At 37.3% G+C, this 20,870-nt stretch overlaps 1 protein-coding gene across 2 annotated transcripts in view; it reads left to right on the plus strand.

Annotated features, from left to right (window-relative positions):
• The first annotated feature begins 995 nt into the window (after positions 1-995).
• The window catches only part of EED (embryonic ectoderm development), a 37,863-nt gene continuing 17,988 nt past the window's right edge, over positions 996-20,870 (plus strand). Inside the window, exons 1-6 of one of the 2 annotated variants that reach the window (XM_004455248.5) lie at positions 996-1,590; positions 5,945-6,097; positions 7,584-7,676; positions 17,535-17,600; positions 19,853-19,978; positions 20,734-20,815. In XM_004455248.5, the coding sequence (XP_004455305.1) occupies positions 1,477-1,590; positions 5,945-6,097; positions 7,584-7,676; positions 17,535-17,600; positions 19,853-19,978; positions 20,734-20,815 (634 nt within the window). In that variant the 5' untranslated portion in view covers positions 996-1,476. The remainder of the gene's footprint in view (positions 1,591-5,944; positions 6,098-7,583; positions 7,677-17,534; positions 17,601-19,852; positions 19,979-20,733; positions 20,816-20,870) is intronic. The other variant, XM_004455247.5, reaches the window with a different exon arrangement.

The following is a 20,870-nucleotide window of genomic DNA, read 5'->3' on the forward strand; positions in this document are numbered from 1 at the left end:
GTGATGCATTGAGGCTAAAGGAGAAAATGTATAAAACATCAAATAGGTGCTCAAGGCGTGTTAGGCTTCTCCCTACCTTCTCATTTCATAGACGAGGACATTAAGAGCCAGCAAGATAAGTAACCACAACCATGTTCTCAAAAAAGGCCGAGGGGGCTAGATTTTATTTCTTGCTTTATTTCTGTCTTTTTCCCGCTGCTCATTCAGTTGTGTGGCTATATGACACACCTAACAAATCCACAAGTTTCATCAATGTATTTGGCACCTGTCAGACTCCAGATATGGTAACGCTGAGACAAATATTTTGGTTAAGTATACGTGCCTTCCCCTAAAATTTTATTCTATCTGATGTGCCCAAAAAATATTGTCCGTCGTCTTAAGTCTCAGTTACACATACAGCTGAAAACAACCACTGCTTTATAGGTCTTGACTTGTTCAGGGACTCGACAATCCTTTAGCAGTTAGTCATCGGGCTCTAGAATCCTATTTCAGGCTAGTCCTACTTAACCTTACCTAACATTGGCACTGGCTGGGTGAGGACACCTGTTCATGGCAACAACTACTCATCAGAATAAACAGTCATCGAGAACTCGGGACGCATTCGCAGCCTGCGCTCAGTAGCGCCCGAACCCAATGCGGGTTACGGACCCCGGAGGAAAACTACCTGGTTCGACAAACTAGATTTCGAAAAGAGGAGGCGCTTGGCGGAGGCGGGTCCGCACAAGCCAGCGCGAGAACACGCTGCGGCACATGCGCGTCTCCCAGGGCGAAACTTCCATTTGCTGAGGGGGGAGGCGAGCGGGGAGCAGCCCACGGCGTGGGGGTTTCTGCGCCCAGTCAAAACTTAGGTTGACAGCAGCTCCGCGGTTTCTCGAAAAGCGTTATCCTCCGAGCTCAAGACCAAGGACACGTGGCACACGCCGCTAAAGCAAAAGGTGACTTCTCAGCGCTCCCCCCCCGTCCCGTGGGACATCTGTGGTCTAGCCCATTCCTCAGAGTTTCGAGCCCCGGCAGCGGGTCGGTGATCCCAGGATTGGGCCAATTGCGGCTGAAACGCCTCTGGAAGGAGGCAGGGGACGAGGGAGCTTATCTCGGAGTCCCGCCTCCCCTTTACGGGGTGGTGGTGGGGAAGGGGAAGGACGAAGTACCGCTGCCCTCGACAGCCAACGGACCTCACATCTCCTCCGGGCAAACTGCCGGCAGGGCGGCGGGAAAAGGGCGAGACGCGAGTAGGGAAAGAGAAGGAGCCAGGAAGCCGCGCGGGAGGGCGCGCACGCGCGCCCCTTTTTCAGCAGTGTGGCGGGGTCGCACGCACGCCCGCCTCGGCGGCTGGGCGCGGTTTGCGACAGTGGGGGGAGCGGCGGAGGTGGCGGCGGCAGCGGCAGCTTTGCGGCAAGCTCTGGCCGGGCTTGCTTGACGGCGGTGTGGCGGAGGCCCCGCCCGCGGCGGCAGGAATCTGGAGGGAGGCGGAGGAATATGTCCGAGAGGGAAGTGTCGACAGCGCCGGCGGGAACAGACATGCCTGCAGCCAAGAAGCAGAAGCTGAGCAGCGACGAGAACAGCAACCCGGACCTTTCTGGAGACGAGAACGTGAGTGCAGCCCCGAGGAGTGCGGGCGGGACTCTGGAGTGAAAGTTTGAAGTTCTTTTTAAACTCTAGGCTCGGGGACGGGCGCGCTCTTGTTGGGGGAGGGAGAAGTGTCACCCCGTGCCCCGGAAAACGCGGGCGTGGGGGAGAACCCCGAGCTTGTCTCTGGGAGGGCGAGCAGGAACTTTGCGGGGGAGAGTGGCCGAAGTGGTGGGGGTGCCGGGGAGGGGTGCGAGGGGCCTGTGCTGCGAGGGATGGGGAAGGCGCGGGCCCCGGGAGGGGTGGGAGTGCGGGGCTGAGATTCCACGAGTTTAAAAGGCCCGCTCGGGATTCTTCTCCCGGTAGCCGGGAGGGCGAGTGCCTTCGGGGCCTCTTGGGGGGGAGTTGGAGGGGGTCTCGCTCTTTCAGCCCCGTCGCCTCTCCGGGGTGGGGTCTGTGAATCTTCTGGAGGGCTTGGTGTCCTGGGGGGACCTCGTGGAGCCGGGCTGGAGTGTCGGGGCTTTGCCCGAGGAGCCGGAGTGAGCGGCGGGGCTTGGGTCTTGGAGGAGGAAAGACCTTTGAGAAGGGGCTTCTCCTTCTGAAAGTTGTTACTTAAGATGGGGAGGACGACCGGAAAGACAGGCAGGCGCTGGCGGCCGAGGCGAGCGCTTCGAGGTGGGCTCGTGGCTCCAGCAGAGTGTAAGGTATTTTGGAATCACACTCTTTTTTTTCTTCCTAAGATGAATATTAGTAACTTACTCCCAACAGTTCACCAAGCTGAAGTTTAGGTGTCTCGCCAGTAACAACTAAGTTGGTGTTAATAAGTGTAGATTGAGGAAAGACATTCAATCTGGAAATACTCAAGTTGGAATTTTTTTTGTTGACAAATAAGAACACTGAAATTATAAATAAGAGTAGGGAGTAAATGATGCTTTAAGTAACATATACTTGGAACTGCCGGGTGATAACTAGAGGACATGGAAGTTTCAGATTTACTTAGAATTCTTTAGAAAGGCTAATATTACTTTGACTTTCAGACCAAAGCTCTTAGAGGAAAGATGAATTCGTTCTCCCCAGTTGCTTTCGAACCACTTAAGTATTATGAAAGTGGTTAAATAAAAAATTTGATAGCTACTTCAGAGTAATTAATTTTTCTCTTAAGTGTACAGATGTTAGTATAAATCAGTTTCATGTTTTTACATTTATATCCAAAATAAGGTCAGCAAATATTCAAGACACTTCTTTCAAGGATATTACTCCAAATATTCTTGAGTCCTTGAACCCTTTTCTCACATTATATTGCAGTATCTGATTTTTTTTTTAAAGTAAGTACCAGGGATTGAACCTGAGACCTCGCACATACTAGGTAAAACCATTTAGCTACAACACCTCAGCTTTCTGAACTTTTTAAGCGCGTGTGACTGCAGAGGTAATGGTTCCCTGGTAATAAGATCAGAGGGCTGAATCTGGAGACTTGTTTTTTGCTTAAGCAACCCGTGGCAAGATTAAGGGACAAATTCCTATTTGTCCTGTGTCGTCTTTGGTGGAAAAATGAAAATGATAGTGTTGTATTTGTTGCACAGTATCATTCTTTAATTTAAGGAGAGGGGCAAGGTGGAAATCAACCCCTATATAAATTAGACATATGGGTAAGGTTTGATTTTAATTTAAAGATAAATGAAAGCATTGTGGCTGTTTCATATCCATCTAATTCCATCTTGATTTGCTTGTCTGCATATTATTTCATTTCTCTAGTGTTAAAAGATAATCTTCAGAAAAGGGCGAACTAACACATACTAAAGCTTTTATTTTACTCATGGAGTAAAGGAATGTATATTTGAGTTGCAAATGTGGGCAAAAACTGACTTTTTCAACAAATAGAAAGGAAGACCATTTGAACCTCTACCTGGCAAGGCATAATTTGCATGTATATACATTTAGAACTGTGAACTGCAACATCAGCTTTAATCTAAGCCTAGCGGCAGTGGTGGGAACTGTGTTCATCAGTTGCAATGAACGTACCTCACTAACGAAGGATGTTGTTAAGTGCGAAGATGTGGGAGGTGTGGGGAGCGGGGCATATGGGAATTCCCTGTATTTTTTATGTGACATTTGTGTAATCTAAGTATCTTTTTTTTCCCCTAAGTATCTTTTAAGAAGTAAAAAAGAAATTTTTAAATAAAAGACAATGAAGAGGGTTAGACTGTGGTAACCTGGAAGGGTGTGCTATAGACAATGCATAGTTTTCCACTGAAACACATTTTTTTCTATACTAGATTTTAACTGTGTAAAGGAACTTAAAGGTAGGATAAATAGGGGGAGAGAAAAAATGATTTACACAGAGGAACAGAACTTAAAATTTTACATTTTCTACTTCCATAAAATTATAGCAGTGCGCCATCTATGCACGGCATTCTTTTTTTCCCTCCTAATCAATGTACTCCAGAATAATTAGTGTCTGTCTTTAAAAACATTTCATTTTGGGACCATTTGAAATTTTGAAAGCCATTCCCCCAAACGATTATATAATAACATGTTATTTTTAAACGAATTGATGTGAATTTTTTATATAATTGGTACTTTGGTTAATTTTTTTTTTAGATTTACTTCTCCCCCCCCCCCCCCCCAGTTGTCTGCTCTCTGTATCCATTCGCTTTGTGTTCTTCTGTGACCGCTTCTGTTGTTATCAGCGGCACTGGGAATATGTATTTCTTTTTGTTGCCTCATCTTGTTGTGTCAGCTCTCCGTGTGTGCAGTGCCATTCCTGAGCAGGCTGCACTTTCTTTCGCGCTGGGCGTCTCTCCCTACGGGGCACACTCCTTGTGCTTGGGGCTCCCCTATGCGGGGACACCCCTGCATGGCCCAGCACTCCTTGCGCGCATCAGCACTGCGCATGGGCCAGCTGCACACGGGTCAAGGAGGCCCGGGGTTTGAACTGCGGACCTCCCATGTGGTAGATGGATGCCCTAACCACTGGGCCAAGTCTGCTTCCCCCTGGTTAATTTTTAACCTATAATTTTATAAAACCAGCTTTATTATATAGGAAGCAATAATTTAGAATAGCCTCCAAGGCAGTGTTTCCCAGTCTGTGTTCTAATAGATGTTAATACGTGCTGCATAAAAAAGTTTTCCTCTGTGGAATGAATATAGGAACTACTACCCTGCTGTGATAAGTTTAACTAATTTTTATTCTAAAGAAGACGTATGGAATGTATAATCAAAGGAGGTTTTGAAATGCCCTTCTGAGTTTAGTGGACTATTAAAATACCTTCTGGGCTGGGGTAAGGTAAATTAGTTTCAATCATTTTTATATTTAGGAGTTTATTTTAAGAATTAATTTGAACATAACTTATTATTTTAGAGCTATGAAGTAGGTTTCACTTGTAAATAGCAAAGAATATGTAGGATTTTCTTTTTTTAATCCTAAATGGCTTAAGTGTTCATGTTTAAGCAGAATTTGAGTGATAACAATATCTTCAAACCTGCATTTGCAGTGGGAATCACTAACATTCCTGCCTGGAGTAACCACCTACTCCTATGCTGTATTTGAACTAGCAGTCAGGTAAATTCTGAGGATGATATGGTTCAGTCAAGTAGATTTATGAGTCAAAGTTTGGGATTTGCTTCCCACCTTGAAGAGTTGTGTGGATAAATGAGCCGGTATATTAAAGTGGCTGGCCCTGCCCTTATTAAAATCAACAAAAATTCTTTGCTCCTGATTTGCTTTTGTATTAGTCAGCCAAAGGGGTGCTGATGCAAAATACCAGAATTTGATTGGTTTTTATAAAGGGTATTTATTTGGGGTAGGAGCTTACAGATACCAGGCCATCAAGCGTAAGTTCCTTCCCTCACCAAAATCTATTTTCACGAGTTGGAGCAAGACGGCTGCCAACATCCACGAGGGTTCAGGCTTCCTGGGTTCCTCCCTTCCTGGGGCTGGCTTCTCTTTCCTCTGTGTGCTTAGTTCCTGGGGCTCCAGCTTAAAGCTTCAGCATCAAACTCCGGTATCAAAACTCCAAAATCAAAAGCCCCTCCAGCCCTGTCCTTTGCCATGCTTTTTATCTGTGAGTCCCCACATGGGTGGGAACTCAACACCCTAATGACGTGACCCAGTCAAAGCCCCCTAATCATAATTTAATCATGCCCAGTACAGACCAGATTACAAACATAATCCAATAACTAATTTTGCAATTCATAACCATATCAAACTGCTACAACTTTTTATCCTTATTTGGAGAAAGGAATACCTTTTTCCATTTATCGCAGAATTTATTATTTAGTTCTTTTAGGTTACTCAGCCCCTACCCAGAACAAAGTCATTTGCTGTTAAATATGATATTGCTGTTTCATGTAATGTTCCCTTATTTACTACCTACAGGATGATGCTGTCAGTATAGAAAGTGGTACAAACACTGAACGTCCTGATACTCCTACAAATACTCCAAATGCACCTGGAAGGAAAAGTTGGGGGAAGGGAAAATGGAAGTCAAAGAAATGCAAATATTCTTTCAAGTGTGTGAATAGTCTCAAGGTATGTGCAAAAAGATAGATCCTATGGGCTGAAATGGTAGACCTCAGAATTATTTCTCAGTGGTAAACATTATACTTAAGATACTCTGCCAAGTTGAATTATTTCAAGATTAGTGTGTTTTGAATATTGATTTTTATAATTCAAATGATTATAAGCCATCTTATCCTTCTTTAGTTTAGTTTAGTTTTTTTTTAATGTAAATGGGCTATATGTAGTATTACAAGTTGGATTTGCTTTATATTTTGCACTCAAAAGATTTAGGGAAACGTTACTCTCCATTTTTTGGTAAAACTTAAAGTAAGTATCTTCCTAGCTCTAGTTATCATTAATAAAAAGAACTAAATGTGACCCATTAACTTTGAATCAGTCAGCATAAATTGAAACAGATTTCTTTTTTTGTCCATTTTTAAAAATTTAACTTTGTTCTTAATTTTACTTGTGTTTGTTTTCAAAGAAAAAGGTAAAAATTTTAAAGTTTTGAATATTCATTATTTGGGGAAAACAAGAGGTTGGATGATTTCAATCACTGCTTCCTCTATTGTATATTTACTTTATAAACAAGGTTTACCTGTACTTTAAAGATGTTTTCCTTTACATATATTCATTTTCTGTTTTTTTACATTTGGGGTTATTTTTCCTGTACCAAATAAAAATGTTACATTATCTTATATATATATAAATTAAAACCTTCTTTAAGTATCTAAATATACTTTTAGGGTAAAGTCTTTGGAAAGTATGAAAAACTATTGCTCTGATACGTTTTCCTATCTATGTAGCAAAATTAGGTGCTTCGTGTATCGAATTATATAGCCCCTTAAAGAGAGAAATTAATTGCAGCATATAAAAAAAGTTAATTATAATTCCATGTTAATATTTGTTTATATTAACCTGTTATTTTTAGGTACTGTATTTGGAAGGCATTTTTGTCATTTTAAATATTTTGAAATCATAGATGTGTAGCTTTTCAAAAGTGAAAATAGTTCCCTAAAGTGAACATTAAGTTTCATTATTTCTACAGGAGTTAGATATTCTTCACTTTAGAAGGGAAAAATTAAACCCAGCAAAGTTTATTGAATGCTAGAGAAGCTGTGTTAACTCTCTTAAGATCATTTGTTAGTTTCCTGTTTTAGAAAAATAAAACATCCTTATGGCTGGAGAGGTTCAGTGCATCCACCAAAATTATCCAGTTTATTATGATTCAGAAGAATAACATGGGGTTTAAGAAACTAAAAAAGTGTTTTCATAATAAGCATTTGTTATGTAACATGATTTTGCCCTTGCATAAAATATATACTAGTATTTAAAAATACGAAAACTGGACTAGTAAATATCTTTTAATTTGTGTACCACAAGTCAGTTTGTATATGATATACAAAATAGTATCTTGCATTTTGGAAAAAAGTTTTAAAAGGAAAGGTCAGTTTGCTCTTTTATTTTTTGATTTCTAAAATATATTAATTTGTCTTATTTCGTGATTATTTTATAGGAAGATCATAACCAACCATTGTTTGGTGTTCAGTTTAACTGGCACAGTAAAGAAGGAGATCCTTTGGTATTTGCAACTGTCGGAAGCAACAGAGTGAGTGTTTGGCATTTGGCTTGATTTATTGGACTTGTGTTAAAAATTGAAGTGGAATGATTTTGAAGTAAAATATTTTGTTTTGTTTTGAGTGCTTGAAAGAACTGACTGCTCATTTTCTTGAAATGATTTCCGTGGTTACTTCTTAGTCAGATAAGAGAAGGCTGTGGTTTGGGTTTTTTTAAAAATAATAAACATATCAGTGGCAGTCTATAAATGCAAAGCATAAATCCTGTGGTCTTAAATAATATATATTGAAGGTGTTGTTTTAATTGTTTTTTTAAATTTATTTTTATTAGAGAAGCTGTAGGTTTACAGAAAGATCATGCAAAAAATAAAGATCTCATAACTTCCACCATTTTAAACATTTTGCATTAGTGTGGTACCTTTGTTGTAGCTGATAAGAGAGTATTATAATTGTATTACTAACTATAGTCCATAGTTAACATTAGGATTCACTGATTATATTTTACAGCCCTATGGTTATTTTTTTTTAATTTTTTATTCTACAAGTACATTCTGCCCAAAATTTCCCCTTTTAACCACATTCAGATATATAATTCAATGGTGTTAATTACATTCACAATATTATGTTACCATCACCACTGATTCTCATTTCCTACCACTATCCCAGCCCCTGGTAACCTGTATTCTACTTTCTAACTCTATGAATTTGCTTATTCTAATTACTTCATATAAGAGAAATCATACACTCTTTGACTTTTTTGTGTCTGGCTTATTGCACACAACATGTTGTCTTCAAAGTCATCCATGTTGTCACATGTATCAGAACTGCATTTTCACCGCTGAATGACATTCCATTACATACATCATATTTTGTTTATCCATTTATTTCTTGATGGATACTAGGGTTGCTTCTGTCTCCTGGAAATTGTGAATAAGTTGCTATGAACATGGGTGTGCACGTATCTCCCCTCTCCGAGGTGGCTCTCTCATCTGTCTGCTTGGACTGGGAACCGAACCTGGACCTCTCATGTGGAAGGTGGGCATCCACCTGCTTTAGCCATATCCACTTTCCCACAGATCTTTTGGAGGCCCTGCTTTCAGTTCTTTGGGGTATATTCCTAGAAGTGGGATTGCTAGGTCATAAGGTGATTCTTTACTTTCTGAGGAACCATGAAACTGTTTAACACAGTGACTATACCATTTTACATTCCCACCAACAATGAACTAATGTTCCTATTTCTCCACATCGTCTCCAACACTTCTTATTTTTCATTTTATGGATAGTAGCCATTCTTGTGGGTCTGAAATGGTATCTCATTGTGGTTTTAATTTGCATTTCCATAATGGGTAATGAGCATATTTTCGTGTTTTGGGTAATGAGTATACCTTCTTTGAAGAAATTTCTATCCAGGTCTTTTTGTGTTTGGGGGGAGATATTCAGGGCCTCTACTTTTCCATATAAATTTGATGACTGCCTTTTCCATTTTTGTGAAGAAGTCTTGGAATTTCGACTGGGGATTGTGTTGAATCTGTAAAATGCTTTGGGTAAACATGACATCTTGCCTATATTTAGTCTTCCAGTCCACGAATATGGATATCCTTCCATTTATTTAGACATTCTTTGATTTCTTTTAGCAATATTTTGAGTTTTCTTTGTATAAGTCCTTTACATCCTTGGTTATGTTTATTCTTAGATATTTGATTCTTTTAGTTGGACTTGTAAATAGAAGTTTTTTCTTAATCTTCTCTTCAGATTGTTTATTTCTAGTTTATAGAAAGACTACTGATTTTCACATGTTGATCTTGTACCCTGCCACATTGGTGAATTTGTTTATTAGCTATAGAAGCTTTATTGTAGATTTTTCACGATTTTCTGTAGATAGAATCATGTTATCTACAAATAAAGAAAGATTTACTTCTTTTCCATTTTGAACGTGTTTTATTTCTTTTTCTTATCTAATTGCTCTGGCTAGATTTTCTAGTACAATGTTGAATAACACTGGTGACAGTGAGCATCTTAGAGGGAAAGCTTCCTGCTTTCACCATTGAGTATGATATTGTTGGCTGTGTGTTTTTCATGTTAAAGAAGTTTCCCTCTATTCCTAGTTTTCTAAGAGTTTTTATCAATAAGGATGCTGGATTTTGTCAAACGCTTTTTCTGTGTCAATTGTGATGAGCATGTGGTCTTTTTCTTTTATTAATGTGGTATATTACATAAATTGATTTGGTTATGTTGAACCATCCTTGGATGCCCTGGGATAAATCCCACTCGATTGTCATGTATGATTCTTTTATTGTGCTGTCGGATTTGGTTTGCTAGTATTTTGGTAAGGATTTTTGCTCATTATTTATATTGGTTAGTTGAGATCTTCTATATCTTTTTCAGTTGGTAGAGGTTTATTTTTATGTTTTTAGGAATTTGTCCATTTCATTTAGGTTATCTAATTTGTTGACATAATTGTTTATAATGTCCTCTTATCATCCTTTTTATTTCTGTGGGGTTGGTAGTAAAATCCTTTTCATTTCTTTTTTTTTTCCTTGTCAGTTTAGCTTAAGGGTTTGCTGATTTTATTGATCTTTTCAAAGAACTCCTTTGCGCTGCGTCCCATACATTTTGTATGTTGTATTTTCATTTTTATTCGCCTCAAGATACTTCCTCATATCCCTGTGATTTCTTCTTTGACCCATTGGTTGTTTTAAGAGTGCATTGTCTAATTTTCATGTATTTGTGAATTTTCTAGTTCTCCCTCTTTTTTTTTAAGGTTTATTTTATTTATTCCCTCCCCCCTCATTGTTAGCACTTGCTGTCTGCTCTCTCTGTCTGCTTTTCTCTTTAGGAGGCACTGGGAACTGAACCTAGGACCTCCCGAGTAGGAAAGAGGCAGTCAGTCTTCTGAGCCACCTCCTCTCCTGCTTTGTCGTTTCTCTCATTGTGTTTCCTCTCTGTGTGTCATTGTTGTGACCAGCTCTCTGTCTTGCTCATCTTCTCCAGGAGACACTAGGAACTGAACCTGGGACTTCCCATGTGGTATTCAGGAGTGCAGTCGATTGAGTCGTGTACACTTCTCTCTCCTCGTATTGATTACTAGCTTCATTCCTTTGTGGTCAGAGAATACACATTGTATGATTTTGATACTTTTAAATTTGTAGAGATTTGTTTTATGATCTAATGTATGGTCTGTCCTGGACAATGATCCATGTGTGTTAGAGAAAAATGTATGTTTCCTACTATTGGGTGAAGCATTCTATATATATGTGTTACATATAGTTGGCTTCAAGTCTTCAATTTCCTTGTTGATCTTCTGTTTAGATGGTCTATCCGTTATGGCAAGTGATACATTAAAGTCTGCTACTATTAATATAGAACCATCTATTTGTCCCTTCAACTCTGTCAATATTTTTTTCATACATTTCTTCAATTTCCTTGTTGATCTTCTGTTTAGATGGTCTATCCGTTATGGCAAGTGATACATTAAAGTCTCCTACTATTAATATAGAACCATCTATTTGTCCCTTCAACTCTGTCAATATTTTTTTCATACATTTGAGCCTCTGCCATTAGATGCATATATATTTATAATTATGTCACCTTGTTGAATTGACCCTTTCAGCAGTATAAAGTAACTTTCTTTGTTCTTTGTAGTTTTTTTTTTTTTAAGATACCGGGGGCTGGAGATTGACCCCAGGACCTGGTATGTGAGAAGCCAGTGCTCAGTCACTGAGACACATTGGCTTCCCTAAGTTGGTCTTTTTGTTTGTTTGCTTGTTGTTCTTTTTTTTTTTCAGGAGGCACTGGGAACTGAACCCAGGACCTCCCATGTGGGAGGTGGAAGCTCAACCATATGAGCCACATCCACTCCTTGTAATTGTTTTTGACTTAAAGTCTATTGTATCTGATATTAATAAAGCTACTCCAGTTCTCTTGGTTTCTGTTTGCATGATATATTTTTTCCCTCCTTTCACTTTCATCTTGTGTCTTTGAATTTAAAATGAGTCTCGGAAACAGTATATAGTTGGGCCATGCTTTTTTATCCATTTTGCCAATCTCTGCCTTTTGACTAGAGAGTTTGATCTGTTTACATTTAAAGCAACTTCTGATATTAAAGAACTTCCTGCCCTTTTGCTACTTGGTATTTTACTTTTTTGTCCCTAATTCTTGTGTCACTGCCCACTTTAATATTCATTTGACTTTTTTTGTATTATAACCATTTTGAGTCTCTCATTTCTGAATATATTTTTCATGTATTTGTGGTTACTATGGGTTAAAATCTAACATTACTAAATCTATAGTATCTTACTTGATTTTGACACCAACTAACTTCAGAAGTGTAAAATATGCAATACACTTTTTGTATATATCTCCATCATATGTATTGGAAATGTTATTTTAATGTTTGCAATAAATAAGTTTGATTTTATTTAAGGAGTCCAAAAGTAAGAGAAATGTGTAGAAAGAACCATTTTGGCTTATTTTAACTTAAACCATTACCCAGCTTTTTAGTTAAATCATGAATTGAATTGGTGGATTGCAAAGACTTAATTCATTACTTTTACTTTAAAATGGGTGGAGACCTGGAACATTCCATAATGCTTTCTAGAGAGTCTTCAGGAGTTTTCTATTCAAGTGAAATTGCCTCAGGGAAAAGTTGTAGCCCTAAGTCTTTATTAGGTAACATTTTGCTTATCAGTTAATACTGCAGGAGGAATTATGAGGGATTGCATTGAAATAGGTTGATGTATTATTGGGAAAAAAAGATGAAGGAAATAGAAGAATTGGGTATGGGTTGGCAACAAATGTCACTTCCTTCATCCTCAAGCCATGTGGGGAGAAGGGATAAATCTAAGAGATGTTACTTAAGTTGTTATTTTAAGTGAGTAAAGTTTTTGTTTTGTTTTTTTTTTTTTTTGGCAGTTGTGCAAGATCTTAGAAATAGAAGAATTCACACTATACCCGTTTCCTATATTTGTTACCTTATCCTTAGCATAGGTATTTTTCTGGCCTTGTTCAAATTGTTTCAGAGGAGTTGAACATCAGCATCTTACCTAGCTTTTTAAATTTTCTTATTTTTTTCTTTTTTCTTCTAAAAGTTAAGTCTTTGAAATTCTGAAGTTTTGAAACTTACCACTGAAGTTCATCATATGGGATAACAGCCTTTTTTGATGTTCATTCAAACATTGGTTGATAGGTAGGCTGCTTATAGTTGTATAGTTCCTAAATTATTTTAAAACAACCATACAAAGGAAAAGTGATGTAATTTCAAGTAATGATTGGGTATACCACCCACCCACCCATCCATCCATAGAAACATAATCCATTAACTAATTCGAATTTACGTTTTTTAATTCATTTTTTTAATTAAAAAAAATTTTTATTAGAGAAGTTGTGAGCTTATAAAATACTAATGCATAATGTACAAAATTTCCATACAACACCCCTCCACCAACAGTTCACATTGTTGTGGAACATTCATTACAGGTTATGAGAGAACATGGTCAGACTATTAGCACTAACACCACTGTGTTCCATAGTGTATACTTTGTACATTTTTTACAGTTAATCTTCTACCACATGGTTTACTGTTGTACATTCTATCCAAAGTGTACACTCAGTGGCTCTCACTTGCATCACAGAGTTCTATAGTCATTGCCCAATAAACCTTTGAATGGTTTCCTTAGTACAAAAGACTAAGTCCTATTATTGACCCTTAGTGTTGATATAGTAGCTTCTTTGACATTGATGCAAGTATATTACAATACTGCTGTTAACTATAGTCCATAAGTTACATTAATTGTATTTTTCCCATCATTATAGTCTTGGCATCTTGAAATAGTTGTGTACATTTGTTCTAGTTCATAAAAGTGTTCTTTTTTGTTTGCTTTGTTTTTTGTTTTGTTTTTTTTGTTTTTTTTAAGAGCATTCCTTTATTTGTATTATTAGCCACAATCCTCATCCATGTCTGAATTCACTATGTTATTCAGTCCCTAGATTATTCTCTAGCTTTCTTTCAATTGTTTACATCCCTAGACTGCCCCTTTCAGCCATGATCCATTTATAAACCAGCTGTGTTAGTTACACTACATTGTGCTACCGTCAGTTCTATTCATTTTCACATTTTTACAGTCAAGCTAATTAAAAATTATACATCCATTAAGCATCAATGCCTGTTCTTAGCTCTCATCCTATCTCCTAGTAACCTGTAGTTTAGGTTTAAGTCCATGTGTTTATTCTTTGTATTTTGTTCATATTAGTGAGACCATATAATACTACTTTTGGGTCTCACTTATTTCACTTAATGTCCTCAAGGTTCATCCATGTTATCATATGTGTCCCAATTTCATTTCTTTTTACAGGCATAGTATTCCATCATACATATATTACACATTTTATTTATCCATTTGTTGTTTGACAGACACTTGAGTTTCCATCCTTTGGCAATTGTGAATAATGCCACTGTGAACATTAGTGTGTGAATGTCTGTTTGCGTCACTGTTTTCCTTTATTCTGGATATATTCCTAGTAGAGGGATTGCCAGATGATATGGCAGTTCTATATTTAGCTTCCCGAGGAAACACCAAACTGTCATTTAAGTCTTTTGCCCATTTTTAAATTGTATTGCTTGCTCTTTTACATTGAGTTATATGATCTCTTTATATAGCAGGGAAATCAGGTATATGGTTTTCAATTCTTTTTTCCCATAGAATTGCCATTTCATCTTCCTGACAAAGTTCTTTGAATTGCAAAAGTGTTTAAGTTTGAGGAGGTCCCATTTATCCATTTTTTTCTTTCGTTGCATGTGCTTTTTGATGTAAGGCTTAAGAGTCCATCACTTACCACCAGGTCTTGAAGATGTTTCCCTACATTTTCTTCTAGGAGTTTTATGGTTCTCATGTTTATATTTAGGTCTTTGATCCATTTTGAGTTAATTTTTGTATAACGTGTGAAGTAGGGGTCCTCTTTCTTTTGGATATGGATGCCCAGTTCTCCCAGCATGCTTTGTTGTAGAGACTCTTTTGCCCCAGCTGAGTAAGCTTAACAGCCTTGTCAAAAATTACTTGACCATAGATGTGAAGGTCTGTTTTTGAACCATTGATTCAGTTCAGTTGATATTTGTGCCAGTACCATGCTATTTTTTTTTTTTTTTTTAAAGATTTATTTTTATTTATTTAATTCCCCTCCCCTCCCCTGGTTGTCTGTTTTCTGTGTCTTTTTGCTGCGTCTTGTTTCTTGTTTCTTTGTCCGCTTCTGTTGTCGTCAGCGGCACGGGAAGTGTGGGCGGCGCCATTCCTGGGCAGGCTGCTCCCTCCTTCGCGCTGGGCGGCTCTCCTTATGGGTGCACTCCTTGCGCGTGGGGCTCCCCTACGCGGGGGACACCCCTGCGTGGCATGGCACTCCTTGCGCGCATCAGCACTGCGCATGGGCCAGCTCCATACGGGTCAAGGAGGCCCGGGGCTTGAACCGCGGGCCTCCCATGTGGTAGACGGACGCCCTAACCACTGGGCCAAAGTCCGTTTCCCAGTACCATGCTATTTTTACCACTGTAGCTATGTAATATGATTCAAATCCTGGAATTGAGAGTCCTCCAACTTTGTTCTTCCATTTTAAGAAATTTCTGGCTATTCAGTGCCCCTTACCCTTCCAAATAAATGTAATAATTGGGTTTTTTGTTTCTATTTAAAAGGCTGTTGGAATTTTTATCGGGATTGTATTAAATCTGTATATCAATTTGAATAGAATTGATATCTTAATGATATTTAGTCTTTCCGTGCACAAACATGGAATTCTTCCATTTATTTAGGTCTTTGATTTCTTTTAGTAAAGCATTGTAGTTTTCTGAATACAAGTGCTTTATATCCTTGGTTAAGTTTATTCCTAAATATTTTATTCTTTTTGTTGCTATTGCTAATGGAATTTATTTCCTGACATCCTCCTCAGATTGCTCATTACTAGTGTATACTGATTTTTGTTTCCTGCCACCCTGCTGAATTTGTTCTTTAGCTCTAGTTGCTTTGTTATAGATTTTTCTGGATTTTCTAGGTATAGGTTCATATCATCTGCAAATAGCAAAAGTTTTACTCTTCCTTTCCAGTTTGTATACTTTTTATTTTTCTTGCCTGATTGCTCTAGCTACAACCTCTAGCATTATATTGAAAAACAGTAGTTATAGTGGGCATCCTCTTCTTGTTCCTGATTTCAGTGGGAAAGCTTTTGATCTCTCACCATTGAGTATGTTAGCTGTGGGGTGTTTTTTTTTTTGTTTTGTTTTGATTTGATTTTTTGTTTGTTTTTAGGAGGTACTGGGTATCAAACTCAGGACCTCATACACAGGAGGCAGGTACTCAACCACTTGAGCTACATCTGCTCCCCTGTGGGTTTTTCAAAAATGACCTTTATCATATTGAGAAAGTTTCCTTTGATTCCTATGTTTTGGAATGTTGTTATCAAGAAAGAATGCTGGATTTTGTCAAATGCCTTTTCTGTATCATTCGAGATAATCATGTGATTTTCTTCTTTGATTTGTTAATGTAGTGTATTACACGGATTTTCTTGCTTTTCTCGTGTTGGACCATCCTTGCATGCCCACTTGATCATGGTGAATAATTCTTTTAATGTATTGTTGGATTTGATTGGCGAGTATTTTGTTGAGAATATTTGTACCTATATTCATAGGCAAATGGGTCTGTAATTTTCTTTTTTCATAATATCTTTATCTAGCTTTGGTATTAGAGTGATTTGGCTTTATAGATGTGAGTTTGGTGCATTCCTTCCTGTTTAGCTTTATGGAAGAGTTTGAGTAAGATTGGTATTAAATCTTCTTTGAATGCTTGGTAGAATTTACCTGTAAAGTCATCTGGTCCAGGGCTTATCATTTTGGGAAGCTGTTTGATGACTGTTTCTATCTCTTCGCTTGTGATTGGTTTGTTGAGCAAGTATAGCCCAGTGGTTGCGAGCCTATGTCACATGTACTAGATGCTGGGTTCAGTCCCTGTGGGGTACCCCCTTTAAAAAAAAAACAACTTTACTATCTTGGCATGATACTACCAGAATTAATATATAATTTTTGCTCTGGTATGCTTACTGCAGTGTTCAGTGCTTCCTAATGAAACGAATTCCTCTTCTCAGGGAACTCTTTATTTTTAAAATGGTATGGAAGGGTATTTGTTGAGTTATTAAAAGTTCTGCTAATAGGGTTTCTTTAAAGAAAGAAAAATAGAACAAAATTATTACCTAATTACCAATAGTGATAGTTTATAGAATCTTCATTGAGTTCTTTTATGTGTTGATTAAATTTTCATAACTGATGATTGCCAACATGAATAAGCCAAAAGAATGTAAAGAAATTTATGAAAATTTAGTTATATAAAATGTTATGTAGTATGCGTATATAGGTATATATGTTAAATTTTAGAATATATGAGATATATGCAAAAGTTAATATTAGATGAACTGTGTCCATGATAGTATAACTCATTAGGTAGATTATAGATTTTCTTATATTGTAATTAATGTGTAAATGAGCTAAAACTACCAAGACTTTAAAATTAGAATCTTGGTTAAAAGATTAAAAACCACGACTTCAGGAAGTAGTTATGCTTTACTTTGAGTTCTTTGGCTCTCTTCAGCCTGAATAGTTGATGCAGTTACATTATATGAGAAAAGTTTAAAAGATTGGAAATAGAAGAATTTATGACCACTACCATATTATCAGTCTGGATATTATGTAATATCTTAGGCTTTGTAATGACTTTCTTAAATTTAAAGGTGCTATTTTAAGGCATTTTCTTCAGAATATACTTGTAACTAAAGTGTGTTCAAAAGCTGAAGAGAGTGCTTCTATATTTTAGATAAAATTTACTGATTTTTGTTCCCCCCCCCCTTTTTTTTTTAATTAGGTTACCTTATACGAATGTCACTCACAAGGAGAAGTCCGGTTGTTGCAATCCTATGTGGATGCTGATGTATCCTTTCCTTCATTTTTAATATCTTTGATTGAAGAAATGGATTTTCATCGAGAAAATGAAACATTTCTAAATGGATTAGTTCTAAAATTACATTGTCCTTTCTTAATTTTAACCAGTGCTGTTCCTTCATTACCAAATTCCTACAAGAGATTCCTGGTATCTAGTTTCCGAGATCCCTGGAAATCCATTACGGGGTGGGTGTGGGACAGTAGAGTAGTAGTAGCTGGAGATGAGCATCAGAAACAATTAGTGTTAGCATAAACTAAAGCCTTCTGTTTCTTTGTCCTTGTATAGAATTATATCATTTTGTTGTAGTTATAATGATGAACTTGGGTTGATCAGAAGCTGCAACCGTTAGTGATAACATGTATTTGCTTAACAAAGCCTAAGGAGAAAATAAACGTGCATTTTGTACATAAAGTTATTGGAACACAGCCATGCCCATTCATTGTATATTGTTGGTGGAATTATACATACTGTGTTGCATATAATGACAGTTGAGTAATTATGTCATAGAGCAGGTGGCACTTTAAGAAAAAGTTTGCTTATCCTTTGTAGAGAGTAAAATGATACAATATCTGGAATTTATGTTTAAATTGCTGTGGAAGAAAAAGGCACAAAGGACTGTTTTCCTATTTTTGTTCTTATATATAGAATTTTTTTAACTAAATATTTTGGAAGGGGAAAAAACTATTGGTATGTCTTGTGGAAGTTGAGAGATATGCCAAGCTGAAAGTATAGTGGTGCCATAAAGAGTTGAAATCATCTTAAAGATGGTAAAGTACTGAAAAGACAAAGTTGATGAAATTAAACTTCCTTTTAGACTTCATATCTACCTATTTAATTAAAAACTATAAATTTTCTTTCAATTAAGATTGTTACTTGAATCAGCATGTCATAGTCTATTTTATATTAAAAGAATTTAAACATGTTTATTCTTAAGGAAATTATACAGTGTTATTTGTGTAAGTTATACAGTATTGAATAATCAATCCTATAAGATATGGTTATCTTTACTGTAAATAAATGATTATTCCATTTTTATAAAACATTTTCTCAAATGTGGCCCAAGACTGACTGACTATGTCAGAATTACCCAGAATGCTTTTTAAAATGCAGTTTCCTTCGTCTTACTCAAAAGAGTTTTACTTTTTAGGGTGAGAGTACAAGAATCTGCATTTTTAGTAAGTGTAGTCAAATTTGAGAACTAATGAATCAATATCAAAATTTGAAGTTAAAATTGGACTAAATGAAATGAAGGCTTACACAGTGAATAAACATGTCAACATGGATAAATCTTTATCTTAAAAGGTAACTCACATAGAAATCAAGTAAGTTTAGAAAGGTTTTATATGACAAATATATCATAAAATAAGCTGCCAGAGAAGACTAGAGTAGTTGAAGAAAAAGTTGAGTAGGTAAGACAAGTACTAAGTATAAAATTCAAGAGTATGTGATGAAAAATAAGTCTTACCATCTTTTTCCAAGAGCCAACGTTATCACCTAGTATAGCTTTCCCCAAAGATCCTATAGAGATGTGTGTGTATAAATAAATCACCAATATGGTAGTGTACACTGTTCTGCACCATGCTGTATTTAACATTGCTATATTGAAAATCATTCCAAATCAGGATTATCTCATCTTTTTAAATTTATGTGATTTTGCACTAATTTATATAACCATTTTCACATGAATGATCATTCCAGCTATTTCCAGTCTATCACTATTACTAAAAGCAGAGCTTTGTACTCTGACTCGTTCAGTGGTATGGTAGTGAGGATTGAACTAGGCTTTCTACATCAGTTTTTACTGTTTTATTTCTGAGGTGGCAGACTAGGATTTACGTGCTAGCCGCTGATATTAGAGACTTTTTCTTCTGAACCATAATTGGCCTCATGGGAGTAATCAAGTTTATAACTCGATTTTGTTAACAGCCATCCATGTGTCCCTGTTGGCCTTTCCAGTCTGTGGCATTAGAGATTAGAATCAAATGTTCTATTGATTGAAAAACTTGTTTGTGTACCAACAGTTAAATAGTAATCAGAATTGAGTAGAGGAACTGCGGCTTTGTTGGTTCATTTGGTGTAGATTTTAACCAAATATCACCATTGTATAAAATCTCTGTCTAAAGAAATGTGAAAACTTCCATGTCGCGAACTTCAGTGGTCCTTTGGAAGTGTCTGTGTGTTGTAATTGTCAATGTGTGTTTTTCAAAAGCATTGTATTTCTTAACCATGGCATTTCTTAGGCTGATGAAAACTTTTATACTTGTGCATGGACATACGATAGCAATACCAGCCATCCTCTGCTGGCTGTGGCTGGATCCAGAGGCATAATTAGGATCATTAATCCCATAACAATGCAGTGCATAAAGGTGGGTTTTCAGTTTAAATTATACATCTGCTTCTTTAGAATGCACAGCTCTAAGAACATGTCATTTTTTTGTTGTTGTCCTTGTTCGTTTTGTATTTTTGATGTACTAGGGGGCCGGGGATTGAACCTGGGGCCTTGTGTGTAGGAAGCTGGCGCTCAGTCACTCAGCCACATCGGCTTCCCATCATGTTGAATTTAAAACTGTATAGAGTCAATAATGTCTAAAATGTCTGATTTGATTGGCACTTTGCTTTTGCTTTCTTTAGATAAGCTTTTTGAGTCCGTGGCACATTTGGGAAATGTAAACTAAAGAATTAGCTATGGAAAAATCTTACTATTTGCAATATTTTCTTTTGCACATTTCACCTTTTCAGCCTTGCCTTGGTCTGGGAGAATAGCGATGCTCTTTTACAAGGCACCCAGATTGGGGGGTGTATCATCAAGGGTACCTTGGGATGAATTGGAAGGTGAAGCCGAGGGTGTTGATCAGAGTTTTACAAATCACTTTAGATTAGCAGTTTTTAACACTGGCACACATTAGAATGGCCTGATGATCTTAAAACCTGCCAGTGCCTGAGAATTCTTTGCAGGTGGGATTGAGCATCTTCCCCCCCCTTCCTGTTTGTTAGATGGTCTTTTTAATGTGCAGTCAAGGTTGAGAACCGCTTCTTTAAGTAGGCTTATTTTTCCATTCTCAAGATTTATGAAAGAGTATTTAGTTTTGAAATATGAACGCTGAAACATTTTATATTATAGCACTATGTTGGCCATGGAAATGCTATCAATGAGCTGAAATTCCACCCCAGAGACCCTAATCTTCTTCTGTCTGTAAGTAAAGGTAAGAGAAACAAGCATTTCTTTAGTCCCATTTATTTGGAAATTATTTTTTTAAA

Source organism: Dasypus novemcinctus, chromosome 10 (genome assembly GCF_030445035.2).
Source record: "Dasypus novemcinctus isolate mDasNov1 chromosome 10, mDasNov1.1.hap2, whole genome shotgun sequence".
Classification (NCBI taxonomy): Eukaryota; Metazoa; Chordata; class Mammalia; order Cingulata; family Dasypodidae; genus Dasypus; species Dasypus novemcinctus.